At 35.8% G+C, this 26,640-nt stretch overlaps 1 protein-coding gene across 1 annotated transcript in view; it reads left to right on the forward strand.

Annotated features, from left to right (window-relative positions):
* The window catches only part of HCN1 (hyperpolarization activated cyclic nucleotide gated potassium channel 1), a 191,903-nt gene that overhangs the window by 80,840 nt on the left and 84,423 nt on the right, over positions 1 to 26,640 (forward strand). The window contains exon 3 of the mRNA XM_065739901.1: positions 18,077 to 18,238. Within this exon, the coding sequence (XP_065595973.1) occupies positions 18,077 to 18,238 (162 nt within the window). The remainder of the gene's footprint in view (positions 1 to 18,076; positions 18,239 to 26,640) is intronic.

Consider the following 26,640-nt stretch of genomic DNA (forward strand, 5'->3'; position numbering starts at 1 on the left):
GCCCATTGTAATACAATGTTTCTGAATAGTGCTGCTGGTTTCTAAATAACCCATACAGTCTCAGCAATTTATCCAACCTCATAGACATTCTGGTAGCATCTTTCAGTTACTTGAATGTGGAGATGTGTGGATGAACTTGGTAGCGGAGAGGAAGCTGAAGAAAAAAACCCTGCTGTGCTGAACATAAATCATTGCTTAAGTGACTTACCTTGTTTTCTTGTAGTACACACAGAAGACTGTCATTCCTGCATGTAGAAGTGGGGATTTTTTGAGATTTTATCTAATAAAGATGAATGATCCACAACGTGACTACTATGATCGAATGTTACTGAAACATCAGGTAGATGGATAGACTAGGCTAAAATCATTTAGAATGGAAATTCAGAATTTCAGAAAAAAGCACAGAAGAAATTAGTCCTGCACATGTATTTGATTTGCTTAGCATTTTCTGTGCAAAATATGCCTGAGAAATGAAGCAATCCTTGCCTTTAATCCATGATGTATAGAACAATCAAGGCTCCTTCTATTGATAGTGTACACCTGATCAATTCACTATACCTGAGAATTGCTTTAAATAGATTAATCCACTTTTCTATAGACAAAACCTTTCTACAGTAATACCAAAATATCTCTTACTGACTAAAAGAAATAAGCAAGGGGGAAAAGAACCCAAAAGAAAGCAGCCCAAGAATTAAAGACAAAAGGGAGTGAGTAAATGCAATGGTTGGCTTACTGTCCTTGTTTCACTCCTCTGCTGAGTAGTCCTCCCACTTCACTCATCTCCTGTTGTACTTCAGAAGGTGAAATAAAAGCTAAAGCACTCCACATATCAGCTAGAGCCAGTTAAAATGAGGCTTAGGTTTTCTCTGCCTTGGTAGCATGAAATTTTGTGACAGAAGGAAAAAGTAGGTTTTTTTTTTTTTTTCTGATTATTTATTTCCTCCTGATATGCATTCTATTTATTTTGTAATTTTCTATAAGAGCAAGTTTTTTTAGAGTTAATAGCTGAAGTAATGAAACGGAAAGAACTTAATTTCATGAAATTCATGAAATTCATGAAATTAGTGTATGGTGTATTGTCAGGCTAGTAAAATTGGATTATATAAACCTTCTTTAATACAGATTTCTATTCCAAGAAATTCAGTTAGAAAAAATAAACCTAGTTCAGAATATTTGAGCTGTCAAAAACTCAAATTCCTAAGCTTATGAATACCCCTAGGTGGCACTACATTCATTTTTTGTTCAAAAGTAAATCAAATACTTTATAAGTAAATAAAAGTGAAATCATGGAAGCCTAGTTACATATAATGTTCCCTGAAGTGCCAATTGTGTAATAGATTCCACATTTTCTCTAATAAAATGTTTATCATTGTGGGTTTTTTTATATATAACTCATGGAATAAAACTGTTCTAGTTTGAGAATCGCCTCATACTGCTCTAGAGTGTAATTAAAATTTTATAAGAATTATATCTAAAAAGACTTGATTTTTTTCCCCCTATGATGTACTTTTATTTACCATTTAGATTTTAACACATTTTAATACTTCCATGGTAAGTCTGTGCCGATAATAAGAGAAGAGACAGGGCTTAAGGTTGGTAATGTGTCAACACATTTAGCAGGCTTCGAAGAGATGTAGATTTTTAATGTTAAATAATAAGAGCTATATAAGACAAGGTTGCTCAAACTGAATAAAACTCAATAGGAAATAAGTGGAATTCAATTATTTATCTAGAATAAATCTAGAATACTTTTTTCCCGTTTTATGTTTATTTGCTTATGTATGTATTTCCTTACATTCTTAATTAGGCTCTTTTAATGGAAATTGGCACACCATGAACAAATTAATTCTTTCTGTCACTTATGGTGACTAGCTAGGGTTTCAGTGTGTTAATTACTGTGTAATTGTTTTTCATTTGTTCACTAGATTTAATTAGGAGCTATTCTATAAAACAGTCTGGGTAGGAGTTCCTTGTGGGTTTGTGTGGAGGCAGATAACTTCTGTGAGCCCTGCCAGTTTTGCATGAAATGTAAGTACAAGCAGTGCAGCACCAGAGCATTGCATCAGCAGCACCAAGAAGTGCTCGGTATCTGCGTCTTTGTGCCATGGATCTGGCCATGGCATCTGTCAGTGGAGCTAAGCCTGTTTTCTCCTGCCATCTCTAGTCATTTACAGTCAGGGCAGCCCTGTACTCCTTTAGAACTGGCCTTCACTGGCACTGTAGATAGCCCTGGGACCACTGCTGGTGCAACACTGTGAAAGGTGGCACGCCCTTCAGTCCTCTTGTGCTGGGGTTAAGCATTTCTGTGACATCTAGAATGGAAGCAATGCTGAAAAAATACTGAAGATATTTCATCTCACCTTGCAATGGTTAATAGTTGTCACAAGGCTACACTTTTACAACTAATGGAATCTTTCAAAATAGTTTATGTGGGACCTTGGTCACACCAAATGCACTAATGGAAAATAGTTCTGAAAGCTGAAGTCTCTGGAAAAAAAAAAAAAGAAAGAAAGAAAAAAGAAAAGAAAAGAAAAAAAAAAGCATGCTAAAGCCTAAAATGAATTAGGCTATGTGTTGGAGGAGTACAAAATGTTCAGACATCCAGGGTGTCCATTTTATGCATTAAGCCTCATGGATTTTTTTTCTGAATCCCTAATTAGCCAAATCTAAGTGATGGTGCAAGTTGCTTAGCAGGGCAGTTTTTATACCTTTGTCAAAATTAGTGTAAAATAAATAATAAAAACAGAAGATTTTGTAACGGTGTTATATATGTTCTGTATACTGTCTTTCAGTACTCAGCATTTTAGGCTGTAATATAGCTCTAGATGTCTCACCACATATTTCACAATGTCCTCTCAATTTTTCTTCTCAATACTAAGTCCGCAACATGCACAAAGCAGTGTCTGTCCTCTTAAGTCATTACCAGAAGACAGAGGAGCAGTATATACCTTTATGATGGTATTTTTCAACTAGTTAGATAAAATGAAGTTTTCATGTTAATCCTGCGTCAAATGCAGAACATGCAAAATCTATGTCCCTAGATTGGTTTTCGGGAAAGAGCATGTATCTTGATGTCACTAATTTTTCTGTTACTAATGAAATAAATGCAAGAACATGTAATTCAGTCTGGTACAGCATTGCTGTTTGATGATAAAAAAGGGGTGCATGTTCAGTGCCAGGAGTAGAGTTGCAGAAATAACTTACATTTATTTCTACATGGAATATATATGAGGAAATGCTAATGGCTCCTTTGGTTATTTTAGGCATAGGAATAACATGTATGGCATTGAATGAACTGGTGAATAGTGCTGAAGGACTAAAATCTGTATGAACCACAGCACTTCACGTTTCTGCTGTCTGCGTATTTACTTTCTGGTGTGTTTTCCATGACATACAGTTGTCTTTCACTTTTGGCTGTCTGTCAGATTCATTCCTCCCAAGTCTTCCTCCTTTAACGTTTGGGATATACTGGCAGCCATTTGATTTAAATTAACTGCAACGGGGTGGGAAAGATTAAGTAATCTAGGATCCATTGCAGGCAATACCAAACTCATGTTGACTTACAGGAGACAAGGATTTCCCTAGGAAAACTGAACTTACATACATCCTCCAAAGGAGCTCTGTACACTCTTCTTCAAAAGGCTTTTTGAAAATGACGAAAAAACAGATCAGAGGGGGAAGAATTGTGTGATCATGGAATCAGCTTTATGTTTGAACACTGAGGTGCTGCTTTTGGTGGTGAAAACATTTTCAGATTTTGGCAAAGGTAGTCAATGAGGCTTTGTTTGCTTAAGAGCTTAAGGCACTTGTCAAATCCCTTGTGTTCTGGCTGGTCACATCACAGTACACATCACAGTCACATACAGTCTGTAGACTTTTATATGTATATATGAATGTATTTACATATACAGATGTGATATGGTGATATCACATATACAGATGTGGTATATGTGATATGAGCATTCTAATACATTGTATCCAGCATCAGAAGACAAATTGCATGCTGCTTTCCCATTGTAATGATTATGCTTGAATGAACAGAAAAGATCTAACGGCACACTAATGGAATAACATTCTGCTTGTAGCTGACAGGGAAATACTGAGAGGGCAGATAATTGTTTTATAATTGTGCTTCCTCTGAAAGGAAGAATCAATAATCACTGAAGTATAAAGAGAAGACAAATCGATTGAAGGGAAAACTAAAAAGTTTGAAGGGAAGATGTTGCAGAGATCTGAGAATTTTTTTTTTTTGGTCTGTGATTACAAAACCTTTTCCATCCTTTGAGAATAATGATGCATTTAGGTAGTTATTTTGTTTTTACATCCATAGCTCACATTCGTTTTACTGTTGCCCTTATGCAATGAACTCAGGTTCCTGGAAAAAAAAATAAAGAAAAAAGTGCAATTAATTATTTATGGCCTTTTATATAAATAGTCTCTCTTTCTTAAGGCCTTGTTCAGCTCTCCACAAAAGGGATGAGCACAAAATGTGGGAACTGTGCCGCCTCCCTGTGCTGAAGGGCCAGCATAGGATGTAGCAGCCCCGAGGGATGCCCTGCTTGCTGTGTGGCTCCTCTGCCTCCTGAGGGTCAGCAGGAACCATGGTGCCCATCTCCTGCTTCTCAACAACAAGCAGTTCTACAATTAGCCTTGTATGGGTATGTAGCTGAGCACAGTAAGTGGAAGTCTTAATCGAACTGTGCAGAGCACAGCATGCATATTCCACATGTGAGATGTTAAAAAGTAAGACAACCTCTTCATTTATTTTTAATATGTTTATTCCAGAAATAGAAATCACATGATAGCCAGTCAGACCATAAAGGTTTTCCCAGAATGCTCGTGACTGCTGTTGTCATGTTGCTTTTAATTATTTACTTATTATTTAACAGTGTATATAATGACATTCTAATGTATAGAAAACATGTGAGTGACCCAGGATTGACTAGTACTTCTTTTGGGCATCAGACAGTGAGTACTTCAAGGAAGAAGAAAAAAAACAAGTATTTGCAGAATAATTTATGAAAAATGGCATTTGTTTATTGCTGCTTCTGTGGGTGGGAATCTTAGAGGAAGTTTGAGGCAGATGGACTGGGCGAGTGACAGGGTTAATTTGGGCAGGCGAGAAATCTCAAAATTGTTCTTCAGGGAGTAATGCCTGCCGGAGATCTGAGTAAGTGCTGCTCTGCATCCAGCAGTCTGTCAGAAAATTCCCTGCAGCCTGTTCACAGTTTTTCTGGCCTATCTCCGCACGGCAAGAAACCAAGAGGCAAGGAGTTTTCACAGCCCTGTAAAACCACAACTTCTCTCTTGTCCTTTTGTCTTATGTTAGTGGTCCCATGCACATGCAGACCCACCTGATCTAGGGCTTTTGAAATATTTGAAGCACCTCATGTTTAGCTGGTTCTGCCCAACTCAGTGGTAAACATAACTCTCCATTCCGCTGTCACTCTGCAATTGTGTAAATGCTGTTCTTGCTATTCAGCCTCCGTCACAGTACTTTAGCTGTAGCACTGAGAGCACACAGGATAAATATTTCCCAGATTTTGCTTTCTGGAAACAAAATATTTCTTTAATTTAGGACTGCTCGTAGAAGTAGGATGATTGGAATGTCATTGCAAATTTTGCAGACTACCGTCTTTATCGTAGACCTTGCAATACTGCCTTTATCCCAGAATCCCAGTTGCTGGAGCTGCATGACTTTGTAAACATCTCGTACATACTATTTCCTTTTTCTCGTTGCTAGCTTTAGCCTCCCACTAATTTCTGGAGGAAGTTTGGTAGATATGCAGATACGAACAACCAAACCATATTTTGAAATTAATTTTAAGATTTATGAGGTCACGTAAATCACAATTGCATTTATCCAAAGTTGACAGTATTTCCATGATGCAGTAGTTGATATGAAATGTCAACCATTGGATAAAGTCACTCACAAAAAGCATGGACAGTGTTGTGTTCTCTAAACTGAAAAATCTTTTCTGAATGCTTCTGAATGTAATATTAAATGTTTTCTCTGAGCGTATAAACAATAGAAAAGAGAATATGGCACAGGGACAGGGTATAGAAAAATTAGAACATTTGGAGTGGGTGGACTGAAAAGTTTCTGCAGTGATACTCGGGGAACAAGAATAAGAGAAAGCACAGAAAGCTGAGGGAAGCTCTGGTCTATTTTCTGAAACTAAATCCTTTTCCTCTAGATGTTTAGTAGCATAAATCTGCCTTTAAAAACGGAAGTGAGTCACAATCTCACCACCAGTTTGGGACTGCCTATAAATCTACATAGAGAAAGCAAGAATATATTTTTCTTCTTAGAAAGATTGTATGATCCTGATTTAGCATCTTTTATTTATTCTTAATGCTAAATATGACAAGCAGAAGGGGAAATCTAGGGTGGTTAGAAACGTACAAAATATGGGCAAAACAGAAATAGACAGACAGTAAAAGCAGTAGATTGCAAGCTATAACATAGAGGAAAGCACTGAAATAGCAACAAATAACCATATATTAACAGCAATGTAAAAGGAATCTAAAATAAAGCTATTAAAAATCACAATGGAACTTCCCAAAGTTTTCTTTCTGTTCAAGGAAGAATGTAAAAATCAGTATGTGTGATGATTGGGAATTTCATTGAGGAAGAGTATGTTTGCTTGAATTTCTTATGTGCCAAGTTATGCCTCGTTATGTATCATCTTCAGTGACTGCCCATCATTTTGGTGTCATCTTTGAGTTATGCTTTTGTCAATAGCCAGTCTGATTGCAGCTGTGCTGGGAGTCAGCTGCAGCAGATGGACAAGGCAGAAACATGGAACTGGAAAAAGGCTGTGTGGGAGCTACCATACACTGTAACTACTCAGAAGGTAACAGGCAATTGTGGCCTCTTTTTAGAAAATACGAGACAAAGGATGATTTTCCTTTCTGAGGTTGTCAAACAAGAGTATTGCACATTGTTGCATGGCCAAGTTGCTTCCTTGATCTCTGTACAGCATTGAATGTCCTCAGATGTTCAGGTGCTCAGAGCGAATAGCTCCTGGGAGTCCAGGTTTCTTGCAAAGTGAGGAGATGTGGTTTTTTTTCTTCACAGAAATGGAAACACAAAGAGAAGATAGAAGACAAAATAAAATGCCAGTGTGAGTTGTAATAATCTTACAAAAGTAAAAGGCTGTGTGAAGTGCTGTTGAGAACAGACAACATTCGCTCACTTTTACTGTTGTAAATCACAAGACATATTGAGAAGACATGATAAAAAGGTAAACATTGAGGTCATCCATGTGACAGCAAGGTAAATTACTGAGCCTTCAGCAGCATGCTGTAAAGGAGATAGTCTAAGAAAGCTCGCAGCTGGCTGCCAAACCTTGGAGGACCTTTGCGGAACTCATAAGTTCATAAGTTCATAAGTTCATAAGGTTGGAAAGGACCTATAAGATCATCTAGTCCAACCATCCTCCTATCACTATCTCTACCCAACTACTAAATTAAGTCCTTTAGCACCTCATCTAAACGCTTCTTGAACAGCGCTAGGGATGGTGCCTCAACCACCTCCCTAGGCAGGCCATTCCATTGCCTGACCACTCGTTCAGAGAAAAAATGTTTCCTCACGTCTAATCTAAATCTTCCCCGGCGCAACTTGTGGCCATTCCCTCTCGTCCTGTCATTACTTATCAGGGAGAAGAGGCCTACCCCCTCCTCACCACAACCCCCCTTCAGGAAGTGGTAGAGTGCAATAAGGTCTCCTCTGAGCCTCCTCTTCTCCAATCATCTCCTCTTCTCCAATCACCTCCTCTTCTCCAACTCATCATGGATTAGCTCTGTGGTGTGTTATGCAGCTGAGATTTTTGACATTCATTTGCACTGGTAGCAAAAGAGAGCAAACCAACTGACAAACCAACCTCTGGCAGTAAAATAATGCAAAACTGCAGGGAATGAGTGCACAGGTCTTTCCTATGCCAAGACTGAATTCTACTCAGAAGGAGGGCTGGTAGTAGCATTAGCTACTGGAAATGCATGAGAGAATGGAAGTATTCCTGGGATGAAAGAAGAGCTGTGGTGTCCACCACAACCATGAGTGGTCGATAAGGGCACACACAACTAGCAGTAGTCATGCAGAAAGTGTTTGCTTGCACAGTACTAAAAAACAGATCCTTAAATACTCACTAAGCTCAATAGGCATTCAGCTGAGATGTCTGAGTTCATCAAGGCTGCAGTCGGGAACCACAGTCGTAGCCAAGTATGGCCTAGTGGGGAGTATGCACTCAAAATGGAGCCAGACATTCTGAAGCAAAACTTAAATTGAAGAGCAATTTAAGAATCAGACATCTTTACAAAATCTGCTGGAAACCAGCAGAAAGCCACAGCTATCAGTACTAGCCACAGCTAGTACTTGATTGTTCCAGTGGTATTGCTTGCATCTGGTCATTGTTTCAAATCCACAGACTGACGTCGTGACACTTACAGTGCAACCAGTTCTGTTACTCACCTGGCAGATTGAAGCTAGATGTGTTTAATGAGGTACAAGTTTACAAAGTGTATGGTATGAAAGTGAATAAAGTTTACAAACTGTATGTTTTTGGAGAGACTGCAGTTAGTAGTGAGATGCAGTAGTTTTACACATTTGCACACTAACGTTTTCTGTCAAAACAGCTATTTCAGTAAAATGATCATGTTGAAAGAAAATCACTTAATTTATGCTGATGAATTTATTTTCTCAAAGAATAATGTAAAAATATTGTGAAATCTACACTTTGTCTTTGTAACTGACAGCAGCAAAACACGAAGCCTGAGATGATTGTGCATTGAACAATTTTACCCGTCAGAAACAGGTATAATTTTATATGTTATTGGAATTAGACAAAAATCAGAGAACACAGAACCATATAAACAACACTTCTTTCTTCTTACAGTAACTCCTCCTTTCTGATTTTATTAGTATTCCTTTTCTGGTCTTTTATTTTCAGTCTTTCAGTTTTACAATGACTAACTTGAGATCTGTAGATTTTTGAACACTGAGACCTGTGTGCAAATTATGTTTTTGGATACGCAGGCATTGATTTTCTTTTCAAAATGATGATAGTCATGTATTTAGCAAATGCTGAACACAGTTACAAACAGAATAATTTAGCATCTGAAATTTCTGCTTAAGGTAGTTTTATGTACTAATTCAGGTAAACAAGATAACTTACATAAGAGGTTATTGTCTGCAATTTTTCAAAGTAATTTCTTTAAACTGGTAATTTATTTCTGACAACCTGAAGTTTTTAGCAGGCAACTGGGCTCTTAATTTCTTCTAACAAACTCTGAGGTGATCATGAAGACTACGATTCTAGCATGTTCGTTCTACCTGGTCACAGGATAGAAGGAAATCACAAGGATTTTTTTTTTGTTTTGTTTAGCAGTTTGATGTTATTGTTGTATTTTTTTTAATTATTATTTTTTGCTTAAAAAAATTATATATATATATATATATATTTGTCCTTTAAAATTGCAAGAGAGATCCTCTGTGATTTTGAGCAACATTAAGCTTTAACTGCATGCTTCATTTGCACTTATTGGGTAAACAATTTTTTAGAATGTAGTTCAATTAACCATGTAATTTGCAAGTTATTTGTCAATATCAGTACTACTAGACTTAGATGTCAAATTATTATTAGTGTAAGTAGTTATTCAAGTATATACCATTTTATTATGTTATTTTCATTCTTCTATGTGTATGTATATGAATATAATGTATGAATAGCTTTATCATGCTTCCTTGTAACAAGATTATCTAGATTTTCAAAGGAATATATGGATTTTCTGTGTTTCAGTTTTTATGAATTCACTAGTCTTCTGCCTTTATTGTACTGACAATCCTAGACAAACAAAAATACTTTTTTTTTTAAATAAACATGGTCTTTTAATTTGCTATAAAAACACAATTTAGGTTCTAATACAATATTGAACTTTACATATATTATTCAGGGGATATGTTAAGTCTTAATATCCTAAGTATATAAACATGAAATGTGACAACTGTATCTCATAAACAGCATTTTTTGTCTTCTTTTTATATTAAAGCTTTTTTATGCTTTTAAATTAAATCAGTTTGGTTTCAGAACTTTTATTCCACAGTAAATTTAACATAACAGTTTATATTTTCAGTACCTTGCCCATTAATTCCATGTTTGGAAGATTAACCTCAATAGCTTCAGTGAGATGCCAACTCAAATTCCCAAAGAGAAATATTCCTCATTATTTCAGTTGTTTGCTATTAGATCATTATGTTGGTGTATTATAATTAGCTGAATTAATTTGAAGCTCAGAAATGCATCAGTGTGACTTTTGGGGTAAGCATCATGGAAGAGGATCTGGGGATTTAGGAACTTAATGAACCATCCCTTTTCATATCAAAGGGCTTTGAGGGGATTTTAGGATGATGATGCTTCTCCTACTTCTAGAAGGTGTCTGTTTTCATCTTATTTTTCTAGATCTTGGAAATAAAAATATTTTAAAAAAGCAGGAGATGTTTAGAAAAATGCTGAGTCTGAAGAAGATGGTGTCTCAACAGTAAAAACATTTTGTGCTGGAATATGCTGTTACTCTGTATGGATTTATAAGTACTTTCTGTTGTCTTTCAGCTTTGTATTCATTCACTTTTCTTGGGTTAGAGTAGAATTCTGTCTTCAGTTATGAATCTATCAGTTACCTAGAAGTGATTCTGTAGATACCTTGTGTACCTGTGTCCCTGAGTTCACAACTGGAAATATCCTTGGAAGTTTTTAGTATTCCAGTACCAGTGAGATTGCTCACAGTCACAACAGACAGAAGAATGAGATCACAGGAAACAGTGTGCACTGTTTTATTTTTGGATCCAAGAATTTGAGACTATGTCCTCCCTGTTTCGATGTCAGGCCCTGCCAATGCATTACACCTGTGTGCAATACACAGCTCAAGGGAAAGGACCTATTATGCTGAGGGTAGAATGCGGTTACCTCTGAAGTTAAACTTTAAGAATGGAAATCAAGGAGGCCCAGGGTTTTTGAGACTTGAATAGACATACTTGGTGTAAAACAGTTTTATGGGGCATGGCAGTTTTTGTGAAGATCTTGGTTCTTCCAGAGGATCTCCCTACATTATCTTAGCATTTCTGACATACTTTGTTGTAAACTTCTTTATAAAATTCATGTCTGGTATTTGTTGTTTTATTTAACATTTTAGAAGAATGAAAGCAGCTTGTTTAAGTACATTAAAAGTGGAGAAGTTAGGTTTCAGAAGCTCAAAGTAATTCTGAAAAGTGGATCCAGGTATTCTGCCCTTATATTTGAAAAGCTTTTGGCAGTGATGGCTGTTAAGATTCATGTTACTTGTTCTGTTGTCCTTTTCAGTGCTGTGGGAGTCCCTGCCCTAGTCTGTCTGTGGGTAGATGAGTGATGGTGAATAACTTATTTTTCTCTTCTCTGGTTGACACTGGAATACAACTGCACATTAATATGAAAAACTGTAGTTCTCAGCTAGGAAGATGAATAGTAAATAATATTTTGGACCATGTAGACACTGGCTGTATCTTAGAGCTGCCTTCTTCGTAAGTTATGAGTAATTATTAAAGATAATAGTAAAAGAAATATTCCTTCTAGCTCACCTCTGCACACAGAGTTCAGCAGTGCTGTCACTTGAGATAATTTGCCCATCAAGAAGCTTCAGCTGAAGGTCGGGTGATGCTGATGCTTGAAATAAAGCTGAAATGGAAACTGAGCTATACTTCAAGCTGGCAAAACTTGCCATCTCTCTGCTAATGAGCATTTCAAGTGTTTTTTTTTTTTTTTGCCACACTTTCATTCTTTGTTCTGAACTATAATTTAAGAATAGCTTCAGCTAAATTTATCATAATTCATGTAGACAAGATGTTTGTATTGCATGTGTCTTTCTCACAGCTATAATGTGATCATTATGATATTTAGTTTTTGTCTGTTTTGTTTATGATTTGTTCTGGTTTTGTTCACTATTGCTTTGCCTCACATAATGAAGGCAAAGACTTAGTCTAACAAGTCAAAGTAAATAATGAAAATGAAAAATTCTGTCTAAATAAATTATGAAAGAAATTTTCACCTGTGTAAAAGCACAGAAAAAATGTTTCAGGATCTTGAGATTTGTCAGTCTTGGCTTATTTTCTCCGTTACAAAACTAAAGAGAACCGTCCTCTCTATTTCGATGTCAAAGCAGGTCACACACATTAATCACAATAGGGTAGTAAAAATAAAAGTTTTGGCAGTGAGGTTACACCCTCAGTATGAGAAGTAATATATTAGTATGGTATTGTCAGATTTACAGTAGAAATTGTGTTTTGCAGAGTTTGTATGGAGTAATAAATGCTATTTCCTGGTTGCAAGGGGCCTTTCCAAGGCTTGTGCCTTGAAGTGGAATAAATGGGACCACTATTATAAAACCTAATGTCAAATTGAGTCCATCTAGAAATAACAATTTTTAAAGGTCACATAAAATAGGCCAATCATCTCAGGGTTTTTTGTTTTTTTGTTTTGTTATTATTATTATTTTTAATCTGGATATGTTTGATTTAAAATGTTTTATACCATTTATTAAATCACTGATGTTTCCCCCAAGGGCCAAATAAAGCAGAAGCAGATCGCTGCATTTGTCATGAACTTAAAGTGACAAAATACAGCTAGACTAAATAGTGCTATACACATTTTCCCACTACTGAATTATCAATGATGAATTATTTATTATAAAATTAAGCACAAGCATCAGGAGTCAATTGAGTGTAATATGTAATTCTTAAGGGCACAGCCTACCATTTCAATCAGTGGGCCTTTACATCTACTTTTGCAGATATATTTTCCACACAGAGTGTAGAAAACTGCAACTTCCATAGAAATGAGCTTTGGTTGATGTTGGATCCAAACCACAGTATCTCAAATGATATTTATGAAGAATGTCTTTTGAAATCAATTTGAAGAATATAATGTGGATTAGAAGTCATGATTGGCTTTCACTGTTTAAAGCAGATGGAGAGACAGAAGTTTGAATAGAGCCTTTGTGCTCAATTCTTCCTTTCATGATATTTTATTTCCTGAAGATTTTTGTTACAAATACTGTCTTAAAAGTGAAGATTTAGCTCAGGTAGGAAAATCTGAATCCTGCAGTTCTTAATCTCTGTCTAGGTGCTGCCCTGAGGGATGAACCCAACAATTCTGGAGTGACCCAGAGAATGAACCAAAAAAACTTGTAATTTTCATAACCATTATTTTTCCTTGCAGTCTGTCCTGAACTTACTTTGTTGTGCTCAGTGCCACTCAGTCTGCTATTAGCAATTGCTGTACGTGTGCAGCTATTTCAATATCCAGAAGGTGGCTGTTCAGTATTCCAGGCTCCATACAGCTTGCTTAATATGAGTGTTATTTTGTATGGCCCAAGGCACAAAGCAGAACATGAAGACAAAACCCGAAGTATCTTTTTGATTCTTAGCACTTCTAGTGCTTCTAGGAGGTGCAAAAGAAGACATATCACAGTCAACACTGTGGTACGAGATTTTAATAAGTTTTTCAGGACTTTCTGAGACTTACCTTTCCCTCCTGGGAGAGTTAAATCTTGGTAAATTTCATAAATCAAATTTTATGTAACCAAACATGAAAATCAGTCTGAACAACACAACTGAAGAACTATTCCCTTCCAGTTATAAGAAGGCAGAAATGGTAACCTAGTGCATTCCATGAAAGCAGTTCAACAGATAGTCATTTACTTGAGCTAGATATGTATTATTAACTTAATATGACAGCCCTCAAATACTGTTAAGCGAGTGGGTTGGTAACGCTGGAACAGTTTTTCTGTCTCAGGCTTGGAAATGAGAGTCAGCAGGACCAATTTAAAGTATACACTGCATTATAAATGCAAGGAAAGAATAATCTGCTTTCCTCTTCATGCATGGAAATCAAGATAATCATTAATAAAGTGTCAACAAAAACTGAGGTAGGACATGTGACCTATTACTTCTTGAGGAGCAGTTTCTTATTCTCCATGAATGATATTTTGCCAAAATGTGAAAAATTGCAACTGTCAGCCACAATGTCAGCTCTTTAGGGAAAATTTTAAGAAATAACAATAATATAGGAAGAAATAATGCATTTCCAAAACTGAGGTAATAAAACACAGGTTATTATTAAACGCGATTCTGAAGTATATAGAAGCTGTTAGCAGTAAAAATATAACAAAAAATAATAATAAGAAAAAATAAAAATAAAATAAAATAAAATAAAATAAAATAAAATAAAATAAAATAAAATAAGCCTCAAAGCCTCAACATTACAACAAGAAATACACTATAATAATAAAATGTATAATCTACAATGAAAATTGTGCAGTAGAATAAAAAAAGATATATATTATTTTATATTGTGTGAAATAGTAACATAGAAGAACTTAGTTCTCAAAGGAATTTTCAATTTTTCTTCCTTGAATTATTCTTATGTCACTGAAGTCATTTTTTTCTGGAAATATGTTATTAAAAATTTGCACATGATGGTGCTTAGGCTGAATATTTAAGCATAGTCTAAATAAAGTGGCCAGATTTTCAAATGTGTTTTATGTGTGCTCATTTATGTGATTTGTGGATGGTGAGTCTTTAATGATATCCAAGCTGCTATTATTTAGGTACCTGAGTAATGTGTTTAGAAGCCTAACTCTAGATGCTTGCAAGCATTTCAGTTGTGTTTTTATGAGTTTTATCTCAATAAGTAATCCATTCAGACAGAAAAAATATAATTTAAATGTGTAGCACACCCATACTGTGAAACCGAGCTGAATCCATTTGAGTTTTCCACTTTTTTGCTCTAGTGGACAGTCTGCTGATGGGCAGATGAATGGTGTTAGCTTTCCATATGCCAGTTATGCTGTTAACAGACTACATTTACCCTAGGAATCTTAGTAAGGATTAGTTCAACAAATAGGAACTGTATTTTTTGATTTAAAAAAAGAAGAATGCAGTGAAAAAATGAATGATTACTTCGTTTCCTTGTATTGCAACCAGTTCCTCATTGAAAGAATATAAAATATTAAACATGCACTGCAGAACTTCTTTCGACAAGTTAGTTTGACTTTTAGTTTTAATAAATAGCTCCCACTCCTTCAACTAGAGATGTCAGTACAGTGTCACAAACAAATGTTACTGCTTACTTACAGTGGAGGCTTTGGGTATTTTATTTTATTTTTTCCAACCAAGCAAATATTTCCATAGTAATGTTAAATAAAAAAGAAAACAGCTTTTGTTCACTGAAAATTGGTTTGAATATGCAGAGACGTTTGAAAGGTTATTTCAACATGGATTAAGGTTTCTTCTGTAACACAGAGTTATCACAATTATTAGAGTAGGGTATACAAGAACTAAAGTAAGCAGAAGTGAGTGGTAAAACACCACAATTAATCAGTGCCACGGTGAAAATTCTGATCTTATGTTACCATGTTAAACCATCCAGGAAATATCCAGAATGTTAATATATTTCTAACACTACTTACTGATCCTTTGTGCTAAGCTGCAGAGGATTATCACTTGGGTGTTTTCAGAAGTTTTCAGAAGTGATGGAATCACAGTCAGGTGATGATGGTTCCAATCATTTCCTTTACTGGTTTTGTTTCACATACAATTTTCAATATATTATTGTTCTTTTGGTATGGGATCATTTCTGAAAATGCATACTAGTAATGGAGTGGCAGATGCTTCTTACATTTAGGAAAAACAGGTTACACAGTCATAGAACTGTAGCAAGATAACATAGTCCTTGAAAAGCCCAAGCCCATCAGGAGTCCTAGTTTATTCAGCAGAACCCTTTAGTTTTAACTCAGTGCTCCAGCTATTTGGTTTTATTTTGTTCTTCTTTTGTACCATCTCTTTCTGTATCTTCTAATGGGTTCTAATGGGCCTTTTGAGAATATTTACTGAGTCATCACTCAGTTTCACAGGATAGGCAGGAAGCACTACAGGCAGGAAGCACTACACCTATAAAAGCAAGGCAAGATCCCTGAAATACATTTACAAATCCATCCACTCATGTATTTTTTTTTCTTCAGTACATATTATCCCATTAAATAATGTGAAGCTTTAAGAATTTGAAATAAAAATGTACCAGTGCAAAATACCCTTAAATTCGTGGACTATTTCCTCTATCATTAGGAACTACCAAGTTCAGGCTATCTCTACAGCGTGAATTGATGCCAAACAATGGGCTCCATGTAAGTGGAAGAGGCAAAGAGAGGTCATTCTTACACAGCTGTAATCACAGGACGCATGAACAGCCATCCATCTTGACAGCCTGTAGTTACAGAGGTCAGAGAAGGATGCAGCAGTCCTGTGGTCTGTGCTGGTGTCTCATAGACTTTGGAGAGTTTCACAGAACCAGATCTTCCCTTTGATTATCACCAACACTTAGATGTGCGCTTTCAGAAAATGTGTAATAAAACAACCATGTAGTTTAACCTGAATGAAACTTAGTGTTAGCTCTCCAGAACAATAGTACTCTTACTATTTATTTCCATTGTTTAAAAGAAAATTCTTTCAGTCATACATACTACCTACTCTCCCAGTTCATCTTTTGCAACTGAAACTGTAGCTATAGTTTAAATACATTTCCAAACAACACAAATTTTAATGGTGTCGCTTTTCTCTTTATTCCTGTTTACATTATCTCCTAAATATTAGTGTCATTTCCTCAGTATTGACAGGAAATAAATAGTGTTTGGATAACATTTAAGAATTTGTTTCAAATATCTGTGAAACTGAGATTTGGAATATTATTCTCTTAAAATGCCCTAACTTGAAGCAATTTTTTGCACATAAACCTAATGCATGAGGTACGTGTCTGTTACATATGTTTTACAGTTTGGAATTTGAAAATATGTCATCATTTTCAAATAAGAACAAAGTCTCACTAACAGAAAATGATACTGAGAGACACCTTAATGTGCTCTCTCTGTTTGCATTTGTATTCATTTGCAGTGGGGGTACTTAACCACTGCCTTCAGTTTAGCTATGTGAAAGCTGGGATATTACAATTTCTTCTTTCTCACTTGAATTCTTTTGGAATTTCCATTTTGGTTATGTGTGTTTTGCTATGTCAGTGAACAGTATTGTGGTTGCACAGGCTCTGATTGTGGAGCATGGCAGTGTTTTGCTGTATCATCTACTAGATGACAGACTGAGATGCTGAAAGTACAGAATCATATGCATTAAGGAAATTGACAAGATGCCTAACTGGAGCAGTCAGTGTTCCGTGTGATCTTCTGTTTTATTGCTTGGTTCAATAATGATGTCTAATATCTTGTGCTCATCAAAAGTCTATTTTTTTCTGGTAATGTCTTCACATAACTGGGGAATAACAGCTGGCCTTCATCTTTGGTGCTCTTATTCTTAAAAGTGTTTATGTTTTGCTAGAAGAAACTATGCAAATAAAATTGTTTTCAATAGGAATGGAAAAATCCAAGTGATTTTTGTTTGACCTAATCTTAGTTACTACAGATTCTCAGTATTTTAGGAAAACTGCCAATAATTAGGAGCTGTGAAATACTCCTATATCATTTTGCTTGGTGAACTGATATTTGCAATAGAGAAGTAAAAAATATTTAGGATTACTATATTGTTTCTTCTGTCATATTTTGTTGCTTTTTAAAAGTCAGGAAATGTGATTCTATTCTGAATAGGTCATTGAATTTTTACCTCTCACAGTTTTGTGAATACTTGAGGTACCCAGTATAACAGGCAAGCAATGGGTTCACTACCTTTTCCAAGCTTACTTTTTTTGTGCAGATTTCTCCAATTAAAATAAATTTGTGGCTTTATGAAAGTACTTCAGTAGATGGCTTCTGATTGAATGAAACACTTTTTACCAGTTTGTGTAACTGTGATGCAGCCAAGAGTCAGATGTGTCAAGTACAGTCGTGCCCAAATTGGTGTGCCCATATTAATGAGTGTTACTGGATGAAATCTGCCACCTTAGAAGTTCAGAATGATGCTTCTCTGTCTTTAATCTGCCTGATGAAAAGTAAATAATTTGCATTTCTGATTTACATCACATAAATCTTCTGTAATTTTTCTCTACAGATTTTCCACATGACATACGATCTCGCCAGCGCTGTGGTGAGAATCTTTAATCTAATTGGAATGATGTTGCTGCTTTGCCATTGGGATGGTTGTCTTCAGTTTTTAGTACCATTACTCCAGGATTTCCCACCAGATTGCTGGGTGTCCCTAAACGGTATGGTTGTAAGTATTGTTCATTTTTCATTGTGCTTTCTAAACTTTATTTTTCTAAACAGTTAGCTTCAGGCGTAAGTGCAAAATACATGGGTAGTGAGACAGTGCCCTGCAGCTTACTCAGGGTTAGTTAGGGGTTTTGGTTGCTAATAAACAAAAGATGGCTTTGTAACCCTCACCACCATCAAAACTATACTGATACACTGTCAGAAAATGAAAGTATTTTCAGTTTTGAGGCCTTTTTAATTAATTTATAATATACTATCAAAGGAGTCACCATAAGAAATTTGGAAACAAACCTGTTTTTAGTTTAGGTTTTATTTTCAGAAGCTTAGATGTTGTCAGGATGAGGTTTTTCTAAGTAAAATACAGGAAATACAGATTTATTTCTGTAATAGTTATGCGTGTGTGAAAAGAGAGTTCAAAGAGAAAACATATCTATGCCTTCTTTATAAAGAAGGTTAATGATGATCTGCTTTTTTGACATACACCTTGAAAAATTAAGTGTTTTTCATGAATCAGGATGATGAATCAGGTAGACTTTTTTCATACAAAGTACATGGACAAAGTTATTGAAATGTGTCTGTAGCAAATATAAAAAGTCCCAACCAACTGTCTCATTGGCCACCTGAAACACATAATCAAGGCATCACCAGGGTTTGAAAGGACCTCCAAGATTATCTAGTCCAACCATCTAGCTGCCGACAATATTTCTGCACTAAAACATGTCCCTTAGTATGAAATTTAAATGTTTCTTGAACACTTGAACATCTTCAGTGACAGTGACTCAACCACCTCCTTGTGCAGCCTGTTTCTACAATTTTTAAGACACTTTTACTGTAGATGAGCAGCTTGTACAGTCCCACATATTTCTATTGTAAAAACATAACAATATTTGCTCCTTTAGGAGTGTAATACTGCCTTTTACTGTTGGAGTTTGGTGACTAACACTGTCAGTCATACAGACAAGCATTTGCAGTCATTGAATGACATATTTAATGATAAGCAGCATGTTTGCTGACACCTCACTGTGCAGCTTTGTAAAAAAAAAAAAAAGGTGACATCTTCACAAATGGAATTGCTTCAATAAAAGTAGGTCACCAGGATGCTGACTGGCACGTTTTTGCATTCTGCAGCATTGTGGGTTCTGCTTCATAACATCTTTCATTCATATTCAGAAAGGGTACATTTTCTGCCAGCTTGCTAAAGATCTGGATAAAAATTACTCAGAGAGGGAAAGGGAGTAAGCTTTGGCTTATGCTTAACTGAAGTATTTACCTTTTTATGAACACTTAAATATTAAATTATTCCATATGAGCTGAGCACCATAGAAAGCTGTGCTCATGCTTAGGGACATCTTTCTGCCTGCCCACACTCAATTTTCTTACATAAACAATTCTATGTCCTTATTGGCTGCATGCTGTTGGAATCATCTTTTCTGAAAGTTATTTTCTCTGACAAACTTGCCACTATTAATGAACACTGAAGATTTTGAGGTAATCTGAACTTTTGTTGATGGCCCCACAAGACCAATATCGTCAGGAAAAGATCTTTACCTCGCTCGAGATATTGCATCTTTCTGTCAATGCATTCTCTTTTACTCAAAGACTTCAGCACAGTATTCTGTGAAGACAATTATAAATGCATTTGGAATTTGTCTCAAACTTCGGAGTCAAAGAATTCTGAAATATGTATGCTGCTTATCTATTTCCATGGAATGTGCAACAGATTCAAAGTGAACAGTAACACTGGGTGATAGGGTAAATCCTCAGCTACAAAACACCATTTTTCAGTATAGTCACCACCATTAGCACCGTTCAGCACTGTCACCAGCAGTGAACAAGAGCTTGCATGCACATTTGCAAACATTTGCATGGCCATCCAGAACAGTGCTTGCCTTTCACATTGTTGCTGCCACTGCTGAAAAGGACCAGGTCAGTGTGTTCATATCCACTATTTGTTCTCCACTGATATTCAGCAAGCATTGATGAATGTCAGTGGCTGCCATTTTTTCATCATGGAGGATTTCAGTTTCACACCTTTGCTTCATTCACTCTTCCATGTCAGATATCATTTTGTCAGGTTGTCCTTTGCTGCATCTGTCACACATCAGCATAATGTAGCAGTATATTGGTGGGAATATTAGATGTGTACTGCTTTTACCAACATGCATCTCTGATGTCACAGACCAGCAGAATAACATAGGTGATATTACTTTTGGAGCAGACCTTGAACACCTGTTCTGAAAAAGGAAAAATTACCCATCTTTGAATTTCAGTCTTCTTTTGAGTAGAGTGTCATTTTTTTTTGTTTGGTTGGTTGGGTTTTTTTGTGTGTGTGTGTGTGTAGGCATTTCCAGATACTCACACTGTTGCTTCCATGTATGTTCCTCAAGAAAACATTTTCACATGGACTAATAGGATCCTACACTAACTTTACTTCAAAGTAATATTTTAACAGACACTGATGGTGATCATAGACGTTTTTGTAGGAGCAAAAGTTTTCAAATTCTACAGGCTTACTCACATTGTGATCTTAGGAAGAAGAATGGTTATATTTAGTGTCAGAAAGCAGCAGAATAATGAAATTAAGGCTACTGCCTCTCCAAACAATGACACTGAGTGAAATTAAAGAAAAACAAATCAGTGGATTTTTATCTTTGAGAGTGATTAAAATGTCAGTTCAGACCATCAGGTAGACTATGCAATGAAATGGAAAGGCTCCTCTTTAAAAGGAAATAAGGTGTCCATTGGCTGGTACTGAGCCAACCTTGAGCCTAAGTAAAGACCGCATTGGGATGTTATCCTCAATAATAATGTACTCAGATGATGTAGGTACTTCTTGGATTTCTTGGCTAATTCTTAGCACTGGTGTTCCTCTTGTGGAAAGAAAGACAGAGCTGGTGCCTTCCTTTATTTTTTCTAGTTGTGTTCCCACCTGCCCACTTTTATATCCTTACTGCCTTTTCATTGCACTGAGTTTTTAAAAGCTTAATTAAGTTACTGTTTGCCAGCAGGATCCTATTCTCTTTTAAAATATCCATGGACTTTACTCTAAAAATAAGATACATGAACAGCATGAGTTCTTTTTTAATGCTCACTCTAAGTCATGTTTCAGGCAATCCATTCTTGATAAAGCAACAGTCAATTAGTGCTGTGAGGGTATAAGGTTCTCTGATTCAGTTCCTTATCTTTTTTACACCAGTATTATGAGTTTCATTCCTAAACAAGTTCTTCTCTGAAGAAGTTTCTCAAAGTTTCCTAATGATGCTGCTTAATTTCTTCTTGGCTCAGAAAGCCTATTATCTGCAGCTTCTTCTGTGATTTATCCTCAGCTTTCTGATCTGCATTGCCTCAGACTAGTGTACTTCCATAATGACTCATAGACCAAACAGCTTTATCATACCTCAGAGTATGAGCCAGTTGTTCATTAGAAAATTAGGTGTAAAACTGAGACCAAAAGCACAAAAACAGAAAGAACACTTCAGAGATCCTCTCCTTCAATCAGTCTGTTAAACCCTTGCTTCTGCATTTTGTATTCGCTTTCAGCTGCAGTGAATTGCACAAATACAGGATGTAAGTTCCAAATAATTATATATAACCCAGCAGTTATAGCTGGGTCTTATATGGGACAGAGTTTCTAAGGAAGTGAAGATGACATTTTTGCCACTGATGCCATCTGGACATCTGGTCGTCTATGACTATAAACACCTGCTTCCAGTAAATTCTTTGTTATTGGAAGTTTGCTCTTCCTTTTCCTGTCACCTATGGTAAAGTCTCAAAGACATGTTAGTCCTTGCATAATAGTGTCTGAAGATTCTCAACCTCTATTTTCATGTATATATTTGCAGTAATTAGATGAATGGTTAGAAAAACATAGTCTATTAAGCAAAGTGTTTACCTGAAATTTTCAGATATTTCACATAGAACACTGCCTTAGTCAGATAAAAATCTAGCAGAGAAGTATAGAGCTTAACTTGAAGACTGAGTTTTTTAAGAGGCAGAAAACTGCAAAGCTTCTGGAAGGAGCTTGCTTTGCTAGCAATTCTCATGGCAGTCAGAAGCTGAGCAAGAGGCCTTGAAGTTCTCTGGTTTCTTTGTTATGACTTTTTCTTACTGTCCTTGGCTGTTCACTTGTTTCAAACTCAGGGTTTGGTATTTTTTTTTAGGTTTTACATTCAGTGGAGGGAGACTTTGCTTTATATTAACTCATTTGCTCAGGATCAATGGAAATCAGAAATTAGCCTGCAGTACCTCATCTCTGACAGTATCAGCATTGAAATGAAAATATTTTGGGAATTTCTGTCATAGAGTCTGAAGGTCCTTCCCTTTATACAATAAATTGTTTAAATGAATGCTTGATAGTAAAACACAGAAATGCAGGAGATGCTCAGGATTTCTACTGCACTAAGAATTATGCTAACATAAATTTAGTATGCACAAAAAGTAGTAATAATGGATCAACTTGGTTTTCAAGGCTTAGCCTTTCTTAGTAATGAATACCATTTTCAATTACATAATCACCACTTCAGTAAGGTCTCTGCTTTACTCATCTGAGCTCAAAGAATGGATCACAATCAATTATTCAGCACTGGATTTTTCTGTTTTGATAATGCATTGGTTAAGCACCTTCATCCCTATGGTTAGTCCCTAGAACAGCTAATTTTCTCCTGAGATGTCTCTTGATTTGATCTTTATGTAACAATCATTATTTAGTGCTTCACAAGTATTATTTAATCAACTTTTTATTATATGGCAAGATGTTGAGCAGTATTGGAAGCATGATTCTTTTGACTTCGTTTGCAGTGAAAAGCAGTAAATGGTTGTAGAAATCATATCCCACTACCTTTAATTGGGTACCTAAATAAATATGGAACATAAGGGAATCATGTAGTTACTAGAGGTGCTGTGGATCTCATGAGATATACTATTACTACTCTAAAGTATTTTATACTCATATATTTACATGTCTATTGCTTTAGTTAGCAAATGCTTCTGTGAGTAATTAAAAGATTGAAATTGCATTTCTAAGTCTGACTGATGAAAATCTTAGTAAAGTAGGAATTTTCCAATTCAGACAAGTGGTCTGTTTACAAAACAGTTTGGAAACATGGTAATAGTAATAATAACATTATGTAATCTACATTCTTAGGACAAAGGTATTCCTATTTGGGGAATGTAAAAATTTTATCTCTCCAGGATGTGCTATCAGTGTTGAGTTATTGCTGTCTTTTGCACATGGCCCTGACTAGTCGTATGATGTCAGCCCACTTTCTGCCCCATCAACATGACAGAGCAATGCTGCAGTTTGTGACCTACTCCAGTAGGTGGAAGAGGTTATAGCAACCTGTGTTAGGCTAAAAAAGAAGATATCTTAGAAGAATATATTAGTTCATGTTGTTTGACACTATAATAAACTGTAAAGGAAAATATTGTAGACACAGAACTAAGTGACAAGTTATGCTGCTTCATGTAGGCTGAAGCCAGGTGTTAACAGTATTACCAAAGTTTTACACCAAGTTAGCAAGTATTAGAGGGAGGGAGTAGCTGAGGACACTGTTGATTTAACTCAGTGTGTCATGATCAGTGGAGAGGAAAACAAATAATGTTCTCATTTACAGCTCATTTAAAGCTGAGGCTTTAAGTGGACCCACATAGGTTTTGCCATATGCTTTTCTTTCTGTTCTTTGATAGGTGAGGAGGTCATCCCTCTTTGCTTGTCTAGAACACACATACTAATAGAAGAGATAATAACTTGTTGTTCTTACCTTCTTGCCTTTGATATAATATCTGTAATTCTACTCATATTTCTTGTACTTTGAGACTGTGTAATTTAACAGTAGATTTCTGATGTGCCTTCACAAAAGCAGTCATAAGTTTTCCTGTGCCTCATATATGTTTAAAATATTTCATTATTTTTATTTTGTACATTGTCTTAGTCTTAGATGACAGTAAATTAATTCTGAATAATAAGTAAGTTCCTGGAGTCCAACCCAGCATCGCAGTGTCATTTAAAATTAGTTTCCCTTGTGGCTGCTGTTTCTTGACCTAAGAATTATACTAATTTTTTCCAAATTGCTTTCTTAGTATTATGATTTTTTATGTATTCTCTTTCAGATAATATTATCTTTGTCTTTCAAGCTATGATTTATTGGTGCAGGGCAGCTTTGTTTGGTTTTCTTCTAAAAATTTGAACTGTAGCAGAAAAATACTGGTTTACAATTTCACATTAGGCCTTGCTGGCTCACTTAGCTAAAATGATGATGATGATAAATATATTCAAATTCATGACTTACTGACATTCATGTATTCCAAGGTTTTTATTTGGAGCTCATTGTGCTAATATTGTGAGCTAATTAACATGCAGATCCTTTAGAGTTGAAAAATAAAGGGAAAAAGTCATTCACAGGAAGGCCTAAAACTTTGTAGAAGTTTGGCACTATGAAGTATTTGTGTCATTTGTGAATCTTTGGATAATATCTACAGTACTTGGATTGCAACTGAAGCAAAACTGCAAGGAGTTCCTTAAAGAAGGCTCCCAGAACACAGTGCCATCTGCTTTGGAAATTAAAAACTCAAGTACTATCATAAGCTGTGTCACCTTACTCTACTGTAACTAAAAACTCAATGTTTCAGTATTGATGCTATTATTTAATGCTGACAGTGACAATTAGTTTACCAGGCATTAATGGTTAGTGCTTCAGATCAAGTATCTAAATTAGTATGCCCCTATTTTTAAATGCTGATTGTAACACTGTGCTACTAATGCGTTAATAGCTTCTAAAGAGGGTGACTTCTGCAATGAATTAGTTGGCTGCCTTGTGTGCTTCTGTTTCTTTCAGATAGAAAGCTGGTCTTCCTTACAGAGGATAAGAATAATGAAACAATTAGTTAGAGAAAGCATGCCAAAGCAAAATGTTGTACCTAATAGATACTTATTTCCACACTTTTTCTTCATTATTGTGAGAGCTAGTAGGAAATTACTCAGATGTGGATTCAAGGAGGGATTTACTCATTTATCATCAACCCATAATTCCCATGTTTCTCTCTGCCAACACTCAACCCAACTCATGAATTTTTATTCTGCAGTATATTGTGATGGGATTTGGGGTAAATTGTAAATTATGAAATATTTTGTTAAAGCATTCAACTTGAAATCGAGCACAAAAAACTGCATGTAATATGGTTAGCTGCAACGTTGCATTTGATAGACATCCCAGGAAAAAAAATAATAAGCTTCATAATGAGTATCTTACCCATTTCTTTAGTAAAAATTGAAGTAGAGCAGAAACATAAGTTGATTCTATCGCACTTTAGGTGCTTGTATCCATCATGCATCTCAGAATGAATATTCAGGCAGTTATGTTCACCTCACTGCCAAATACAGTTTCTCTGTTGTAAAAGAAGCACTTTCTTTGTTTAGGAGGAGCTGGATCAGGATCTTCTGTTCTGTCTCTATAAGTGACGGTGTTTGTTTGCCTGTGGTGGTATTCCAGGCTGAAGTGACATATCCCTATGGAATGGTTATTCTGAAGCAGCTTTTAACAGGTGGAGTGAATATCCAGGCAATGAATGCTTGAAATGTCTATGCCAGAGAAGTTTTCCCAGAATAAGTCCAGATGTAGGTAAATCCAGCTATCATATATCCAGCTGCTCTTCAGCAAATCTTTTTTTTTCCCATTCCAAATCTATGTTAATGTGCATAGTGTAATTTCTTGATCTCTGTGCTTAAAGTGTGTATAAAAGATAATTGGCTTTTTACAGGCTGCATGTTTTTCCCAAAGAGTCATTTTCAGCCATACTTCAATCATATTTTCTCAAGGGCACTAATTTTAAAGCTTTTAACTGAGTTTTTTTTTTTTTTGCCATGTCAAATTTAAACTTTTCACACATGATTATTCAGTTATCCAAAGTACATCTGGACAGAAGTCCCTGCTGAGATGCAATTACAAAATAAAAATTGCACACCTGAAATTGTGGCACTTTAAAGGCTTACATTTTACATTAGAAAAGTCAAACCAAGGCACGTTGTTCTGTATCTGGTTCTGAACTGAGCCACTTCATATGCCTCTGGTCCATGTAACACTTCTTACAATTTGCAGTGTTGCTTTTTCTTTTTCCTCATGCAGAAAGGAGCTTTAACATTAAAAACTTGCTGAGTATTTATTTTAAAGAACCACTATAAACTATCAGACAATATTTTTTATATTAACTTTTTTTTTCTCTTTGTCTGGAATGATGTGGTTTTAAAGAATGTTCATGACAGTCTCATGTGAATGATGTTGAAGATGGCAGAGTCTGTAAGGTCTAGTTCATTACCACAGTTACCTAATGTTTTGCACTACTGCTAATACAATACTGTGAAAGAAACGATTTTTGAAGCAATCTCTTTGCTTCACCAAGCTAAAATAT

This window comes from Cyrtonyx montezumae, unplaced genomic scaffold, assembly GCF_038088225.1.
Source record: "Cyrtonyx montezumae isolate F1298 unplaced genomic scaffold, pur_monq_1.0 scaffold_25, whole genome shotgun sequence".
NCBI lineage: Eukaryota > Metazoa > Chordata > Aves > Galliformes > Odontophoridae > Cyrtonyx > Cyrtonyx montezumae.